This window comes from Austrofundulus limnaeus, unplaced genomic scaffold (genome assembly GCF_001266775.1).
Source record: "Austrofundulus limnaeus strain Quisiro unplaced genomic scaffold, Austrofundulus_limnaeus-1.0 Scaffold243, whole genome shotgun sequence".
Classification (NCBI taxonomy): Eukaryota; Metazoa; Chordata; class Actinopteri; order Cyprinodontiformes; family Rivulidae; genus Austrofundulus; species Austrofundulus limnaeus.
In genome coordinates, this window is record NW_013952645.1 from 361,373 (window position 1) to 370,181 (window position 8,809).

Sequence of the window (8,809 nt, forward strand, 5' to 3'; positions counted from 1 at the left end):
GTCATTTCCAATTCCACTACGAACTACTTCCTGCAGGCTTTTCACAATAGAAGCACATTAAGTCTCCATCAGTATAACGTCTCCATATTAACTAACCGTGTTAAATCTAACTGTGCACGTCACTGAAGAGGTGTTTACTACATTCAGCGATGGTGAAAACGGGATGTTTTTTTAAACGTCAGTCAATATAAGCAGCTGAATCGCCACCCGCGGCTGCAACTAGCTGCTCCAAACATTAGCATGCTAACGCTCATAGCGGTGCAGCAAGGAAAAATGTCCCCCGGGAAACAACAGTTCACTGGCGGCCGCGACGAAACGTTCCGCTATTTAAACCGGAATGTCCGGTATTCAAAAAATTCATATCATAACAAAAATAAAAACCGGTATTCGGTACAAAACGGTATACCGCCCAGCACTAGTTCTAAGTTTCTAACACACCTGCTGATAGACCAGCTCTGTAGGATGTGGCCTTATCATGAAACATTTTTGCTAAGTTTCCATCAGAAACATTGGAAGACTACGTACAGCTGCCGCCTGATCGGAAATGATTCAACAACAATCTTTATGAAAGTAAAAGACTGGCGTGAATTGATGAGAAGTTTTTACTGAACTGAAATGTAGAGATGTTTGTTGATGTTGGAGAAAAAAAAGAACATTTTGTTGTGGTATGCTCATAAATACCAGGACATTTTATGAGGGATGTTTTAGTCTTGGTTGGATCAGCTTTAATCTCTGTGTTGTAAAATGTTAGCATGAGTCAGATTACCATTTTTAAATAGGATATACACATGAAATATAAGGGTTTAATCTCTGAGCTAACAGCTGGTAATAAAGGACCCCCCTATGTTCAGTTTTATTAAAATCTTGCATGTTTGTCTCTTCTTCTAGGGTTTTGGACCCAAAGAACCAGTGAGACTCAAATGGACCTGTTGTGATTTCACCATCAGAACCTTAAGCTCGTCACGTCGCCTCCTGCTGCTCCTCCCTCAGAACTCCTCTCTGTTTCCAGCTTCTCCTGCTTTACGTTAAAGTTGAATCAAGATCGTAGCGTCTCCTCAGTCCAGAACTCCGTGCACAGAGACTGAGGCAGGACCAGGTTCAGGCTGCAGGATGGCGGGTCTGTCTTGTTTGGCCCTGATATTTGCTGCACTTCTTCTTCCTCTCAGAACTGATGGTAAGACATTTAAAGTCTGTTTCAAACTGTTTACAGACCTGTTATCAGTTCATCAAAGTGTTGCTTTAAACCTTTTGTTCTACACATTAAAGGAAATCATTTTAACTAAATATAACTGGATTAACTTAAAAAGGTAAAAACAAAAGAAAAACTGCACTGGTTTTAAAAAGTAACCACGCCCCTTCTCTGTAATCAGCACAATAATGAGCTTTAATTTAGAAATAACAAATAAAAAAACACATCCTCAGACCTTTAGGTTCATTACACACATTTCTAAATAAAGTAAAAGACAGTTTTCCTGATGCAGACTGTGAGCAAACATAAGAGATTTAAAATTAGTCTCTTATTCAGTTTAAATGACTGTTTTCCAGTTCAGTCTCTGTCACTAACAAACATCTTTTGTACTTCAGGTAACATTTTAATATAAAATCCCAGGAGAGACAAACCTTTAAATGTGTAACTTATCTGGATTTTAAAACACTAAAATTCAGAGTAAAACATCTGAAACTGTTTAAACAACCTAAAACTTATAGACACTTAAAAGGCTTTAGCCATGTTTAACAACACATACTAAGGAAAAAGATTGACATATCTGATCTGGTGATCAGAATGAGCATGTGTGTAGTTTTGTAGTAAGCAACAAATCAGGACTTTTGTTGTCAAAATGTTAGGCAAAAAAGGGTTTTTTTACTTTACCTTTTTTTTTTTACTTGATTCTTTTGATTCTTTTTTGTGTTTTTGTTTCTTTTCAAGAATATTTTGAAGTAAAACCATGTGAATTTGTGACCCATCATATCGAAACGAAAATTAAGTCAAATTTGGTCAAAATGACCAAATCACATTTTCAGATAGCTGGTTTTAAAGCTACATTTTGACACCTGGATCATCCTGATATAAGCAGATCCAGAGATATAACTTAATTTGTCTTGTTGGTTACGATGATTCATTATTATTTGGTCTGAATCCTAATTTGTCTTTTTCAAGAGGATTTTTGATGTTATAATAATGAGGAAACCTCAAATATTAATTGAATGTTGAGATTTCCCAGCTGGAAATAAAAACAAAGTCTTTGCTAAATCCCTAGGAAAATCTCAACGTTTTAAGGCGTTTTTTTCCTCTAAAATCAGTTTTTGGTTGCTACTACTCAAAAAAGTGCTTCAAATTTCTTTTTATTTATTTATTTTTTTTTTTGGGGGGGGGGGTGTATCTTTCAGACAGTTCATTCAAATGATGCATTGACGAGGCATTTATTTTGTTATATTTTAACAAAATTGTAAGTTTTGCAAATGTTTTAATCAAAACGCCGTCTGCCTATTTCTCCATGTCTCAGTTTTAGACTCGATCCTTGTTTTGATGTGATGGGTCACATTTATGTTTTTAAAGTGTTTCACACTGAAGTGATTTTAATCAGACTTTGTCTTCACTCTGCAGAAAGTGTTTGTTTTAACCTCTCGTTCGTACGCAGGAGGTTCTGTTTAATGTTGGCAGGAAAATGAAGCAGCTTGTTCATGAGAAACAAGAACATGAGAAAGGTCACCTTCTAGTTTCCCAATCACTGAGCTCCAAACAGAGAGCTGTTGATAAGAACCTGCTGGATATCAGAGAGCTGCTGCCGGTGACAGACTCACTGTAATCTGTAGAGGAAAGGGAGAAACTCTGTCGTCTTATCAAATCCTTTTATTTCTGCACGAGACACAAAGTAAAGAGAGTTTTATTACAGAGAAAACCAGCTGGAATCAGTTACAGAAAGTCATGTTTTATTAACCTGAAACATTAGAAGAAGCTCCAGGAGATAAAATAATACAAAACAAAATGGACAGAACTGCATGTTTCACACATCAGCTGTAAGATTTAGTTTAACTTAAGAAAACTTCCTTCACGGCCTGAAAAACAGTTTCAGAAATAAACAAAAACTGCTTCTTTATTTGTTTTATTTTAAGGGAACAGTTTTATATTGGAGTCATGATAAACTCCTGATCCCGCTGGTTTTCAGTCATTTTTCTGTCTCATATTTTTATAAAACGAGGCTTTCGTCGCTCAGAAACTCTCGCTGTCGTCTCCTGCCTGCAGGAAGCTGTTGAACTGATTGTTGCCGCTCTCACTTCCTCTCAGCCCATAAACCGTTTCCTGTATGGCACAGTTCGAGCTGTCAGCGGTGCTAAATGCTCCAAACAGCCATTGTTCTCCGGAAATATCCTTCATTCCCTCTGGAGACAAATTAGCTCTTTGAAGCCGAGTTTATTTCGTCTCTGCGGAGCGCAGAATGAAACTCCGGCTGCGCTAAAAGATTTATCCTTTCAGTCAGGGCGACCTGGAGAAGGGCTGCAGCGTCTGACGAGATGAAATAGAAATATGGAAATAGACAACGAGTGTTGAGGAGTGCTTCAACTACACAAGTAGATTTTATTACAGTTGTCTTTGTCATCTGTTTTTGTTGGCTGTAACTGGGCTAAAATGTTTTGGGTTATTTTTATTTACTATTTTTGTGAAAAACTGTTTTGATTTAAAGGTATTTTGACATCACTTGCCTCTAAATTTCAAATTAGAAGATTTTTTTAAACAATTTCAATGATTTGATTTGATGATTGAGATTTTACTTGAATATTAGTGGCTACAGAAAAAAAAATGTGTCGTCCGGTCGTCTGATCAGCAGCTCTGCCCTGTCTGCTTCAGGGTTTTAACGGGGTTGTTAATTATCTCACCAGGAAGCGTTCAGCTGGTGCCCTGGTAACGTTGAGTCAGCACGGTAAACATCCCTTTAGGAAGCCGGTGAATTAGAGGGAGGTGGTGCTTTATTGGAAGAGCTTCAGGTTGTAAAAGTGGACGACAAACAGGAGGAGGAAGAGCAGTTTGGAGCAGTCTTGTTTCACATTATTTACTGTTCTGTTGGTTGACCTTTGTCTCGTTAAGATGTCTGGGTTTGTGTTCGGCGCTGTAGCAGCACAACATATATAAACTTAAGACAAAAAGTAAGGACATGTAATAGTTTGGTATACTTTGTTGTAACAATGCTTTTTGGCAATAAATCTCATACCTTTGAAAAGCCTGTTAATTTCCCTTTGAAATGGTACCACATTTGTAAGGAATATGCATTTGTGGGAGTAGCAGTAGATCTGAGTTTCTGGGTTGTCCATGGGGTGTAACAATACATCGATCCACATCATGTATCGATATAATGGTTAATATTTGATTATATAGGGGTAAAATGAAAAAAAAATGGTCTGTATTGTCATCAAATGCCCCATAGATCACAGACTTGTGAACTGAATCAAATCATATTGTGACAGACTTTGTTTAATGTAGAAATATCAAATCATCATCCAAACAAATTGATTAATCGCTTTGTGATAAATCTGATTTATACCCCTCGTTGTTCACATGAAAAATTTGCCAAATCTTCTAGCAAACATCGTATTTTTCTGTTTGTATTGACACTTCTTAGAGCTGCTGGTTTACCCAGGTGCTGCCAATCAGGTGCCCAGTATAAGATTTATTGCCAAGAAGCATTGTTACAACAATAAAAAATAATCCACCAAACACAAATTTACTTAGTTTTTGTGCTAAGATGAAGCTGACAACATGATCATTTGTTTAACCTCGAAAGTACAGTTTTTTAATTAAATGTTGCTGAAACAGTAAGTTTCTCAGTGGATCTGTGCTCTACAGTGCAGCCTAGGTGGAGCAGTCGAACACAGATCCACTGATCCTGCAACGCAGAGCATCTAGAGCAGTGTTTCCCAAAGTTGGGGTCGGGACCCAAAGTGGGGTCCCGAAACATCAAGGTGGGGTCCTGAAAAGATTTTAGGAAATAAGTACATTTTTTGCCTTAGTTGTTACAAAGGAGTGAGGTTAGTGTATTTAAAATGGATAAATGTAGTATAATAAATATTGTTACTATGCATAGGTTTTATTGACCTGATAGAAATATTTATCATCCAAAAATAGTTGGGGCCACAGGTCTCTGCTGCTGTTATTTTGTGGGTCAAAAGCTGAAAAGTTTGGGAACCACTGCACTTTGGTTCCCAAAGTTGGGCTTGGGACCCAATTATGGGTCATGAAGCACCTTGGATAATCTCCAGAAATCAATTTAAAGGGTAATAAAATAATTGCTGATGTAATGTTTTCCCTATAACTATTACAAAAACACAAAATAAGTATAAATATGTATTTATATTTGTGTACAAGCTGTTTAGATTATTAAAAAGCCTGAGTTTTTAGGGTTATTAACAAAGTTTTTGTACTCAGACCAGTAATATTTGGGGTCAAAAGTTTTTGCCATGAATATTTTGTGGGTCAGAAGATAAAAAGTTTGGGAACCACTGATCTAGAACACTGTATTGAACAATTTGAAACAGATACATGTATTGTTGCACCACTAGTTTAAACAAAACTTTTTTAATCTATAACATGCTGTAACGAGTTGAACACAAAATACAAAAACTCAATGTGACAAGACACCTGATATTTTTTAACATTGAAGATTTCTTAGTTTTTGTGACTAACTGATTGCATCCTGGTGAATTATAAAGAGTTTTTGATTTAAGGTGACCTTAGAAAGGTTGTCAGGACATTTTAGGTGGGAATGACGATTCAGTCGGTATCCTATAAGTAAGAAAAAATATATATTTATATTTAAAAATAGAAACGTAATTAGCAGTAGATCCATAATAACTGTAGAAAACCTTAATCCTGAGTTGAATAAATTGATTTATTTCACAGCTGTAATGAAATAAAGCGGTGAAATAAACTCAGGTGTTCTCCTGCAGGGTGGTGTGTCAGGGTGATCAGGTAACCATGAAAATGCTCCTCAAACCATGAGGATGTTTTCTGTTCACATGGACCTGCAGCAGTGATGACTCCAGGTAACAAGAGAACAGCAGCTTCTGATCTGAATCCTCAGACCAACAAACACCAGAGAGGTCCCAGAAAAGTCACTGAACTGAGATTTAAGGGAAGCTGTAATGAAAATTGCGTAGTTTTCTTCTCTTAGCTGACACGCCACACATTCCCACAGATTGTTGTTGCATCATTTCTACTCGGTCAGCAGCTGTCTCTGATAATCTGCAGTAATCATATTCACTTTAAAAAGAATTGCCAGTGGGATGATAGCAGTACCAATTAAGTGAGAAATGGTAGTTGAATGAGATGTAAAGTAGGTTGGTTAAGCTCTTTTAATCTTAGAAGGTCCAGTCGTCTTTCGTTGATCCTAAATTGTCCAAATCCTCCCTGCTGCAGACTGAAACAACAGTGAACATTTTAACCACTTTCATTCTGCATGTTTATCACTTTGAATTGTTTTCAAACCCAAGGAAAGATTATCAACAAAAATTAGGATAAAGATTGGTTGAGAAAAGTAAATTTCTGACCAAGAAAGTAAAATTTCTCTTAGTTTGAATGAGAATCATCAGCCTTTAGGTTTAGTCGTGAAAACATTTGGCAATAATTTTTGTTTAATGCTCATAAAAAGCAAATCCAAAATAGTAATAGGTCGTGGATTTGTGTTTTTTTTTATGTCAGTGTCTTGAACAGACTCCTATATTTACATACGGTGACTCATTGTTGGCTGTAAAGTTGTTCAGTGAGAGAATCTGTCGACCAAACCGACGAGCAGAAACAAGCGTTTCGCTCTCACAGATTCACCAGCAGCTCCCATGAAGGTTAAAAAAAGCTGCTGGATCCTCACTGTGGAGCCTGAAACAGTCAGCCTGAAGCACGTCTGAATTACCCAGCATGCTCTGCCAGACCTCAGACTCCACTCTGACTGACGCTACAATTAGGCACACATGTGGACTGAAAGGGAGGACATTTTCAATTGCAACAGACCCTCCTACCTGCTGTCACTCACAGGATTTCAGCCAATCAGAAAGCCTCAGACAGACTCTGAAAGCTCTTGTACTTCCTGTTGAGAACGTTTATTATTTTAGTGTATATGTTAGATTTGATTAAATGAGTCTAAACTTCAGCTATGTGATCAAATTGCTGAGTTTAATCAGGTGTAAGTATTGATCTGGTTTGACGAGATGTAGTCCAATCCACCAGAGTGAAGACGTCTCACTCTGTTAGAGTTTTAAGAAACAAAAACAATCTGTAGTTTTTCTGTATCAGATTTCGGACTGCAGAGGAGGACCAGCAGCTTGATTCAGTCCTGCCCTCAAGATTCTTCTTAAATAGTGTTCAGTTTTCTTCAAAAGCCAGTGGTTTCTTGTAAAAAACCTTTAGGGCTTCCACCATATTATCTTTAATAATGTTTTCTTTAATATTTTGGGAAGATTCTGCATGACCAGGTGTCCAAACCGAAGCAGTCACTCGTCTGATCAGTTATTTCACATTAAATATTAGTAGGAAGTGAAGTCATCATTTTGTTTTTCATAGTTTTCTTTTACGTGTGGCAATAAAAGCCTTAAATGATTAACAGATTATTATTATTTCAAACTCCAAATTTCAGAGATTATGTACATCGTTACCTTGAAAGTGGGTTTTCCTCAAGTGTTTGGTCTGTTTGAACTTATCCACATTTCTTTTTAGCTAACAGTTATGATATTCCCTGTTAGTATTTATTTATTTATTTTTATTATAAAGAAAACATCTTGTAAATTTGATGGACTTTATGGTAGTCCATCAACAATAGTAGTTTCACCTGAACAGATTTACTACAGTGGTCAAAATGTTGGTTGGTTTTTCCTTAAACCTTTTCCATCGTAGTTAAAATTATGGAAAAAGTGGAGCGTCTGCAGTGATGCGGGCGCTGTACCGGTCTGTGATGGTGAAGCGGGAGCCAGAAGGTGAAGCTTTCGGTTTACCGGTCAGTCTACGTTCCTAACCTCGTCTATGGTCAGGAGATTTGTGTAGTGACCAAATGAACGAGATCCTGGATACAAGCGGCCGAAATGAGTTTCCTCCGCAGGGTGTCTGGGCTCTCCCTTAGAGATAGGGTGAGAAGCTCAGTCATCCAGGAGGGACTCAGAGTAGAGCCACTGCTCCTCCACGTCGAGAGGAGCCAGGTGAGGTGGCTCGGGCATCTGGTTAGGATGCCTCCTGGACGCCTCCCTGGTGAGGTGTTCCGGGCACGTCCCACTGGGAGGAGGTCCAGAGGAAGACCCAGGACACACTGGAGGGACTATGTCTCTCGGCTGGCCTGTGAAGACCTTGGGATTCTCCCATGAGGAGCTGGTCCAAGTGGCTGGAGAATGGGAAGTCTGGGTGTCTGTGCTTAGGCTGCTTCCCCCGTGACTCTACCCCGGATAAGTGGAAGAAAATGGACGGACATTTTCTTTTTTGTTCTCATCTGAGAAATTTCCTCTAATGAGAAACAAATCATTTTCAAAAATAAAAAAAAGAAGTCAAGTTGCTTTCAATTTAACTTGTTTGTTTTATCTCAGTGATTGAGAATGTACACCATCTTATTCTCCTGGGCAGTATTTTGATTAGGGACGGGTACCTTTGGCATTTGAATTGGTTCGGTACCAATATCCGCTACCTTGGAATTGGCACCGGTACTTAACGGTACCAATTTTCGGTACTTTGTGTGTGTTGTTTTTTATTATTATTTTTTTAAATAATAAACTTCTATTTTTTAACATATTTCTCAATATATAAAATTAACAAATATCAAGACAACATCCAACTCTTTGTACT

The 8,809-nt window shown here is 37.8% G+C and overlaps 1 protein-coding gene across 2 annotated transcripts in view; it reads left to right on the top strand.

The window, feature by feature from the left end:
• The window catches only part of LOC106525825 (bone morphogenetic protein receptor type-1A), a 65,466-nt gene that overhangs the window by 46,483 nt on the left and 10,174 nt on the right, over positions 1-8,809 (top strand). For both annotated transcript variants that reach the window (XM_014020170.1, XM_014020171.1), the window contains exon 3: positions 889-1,174. In XM_014020170.1, the coding sequence (XP_013875624.1) occupies positions 1,111-1,174 (64 nt within the window). In that variant the 5' untranslated portion in view covers positions 889-1,110. The remainder of the gene's footprint in view (positions 1-888; positions 1,175-8,809) is intronic.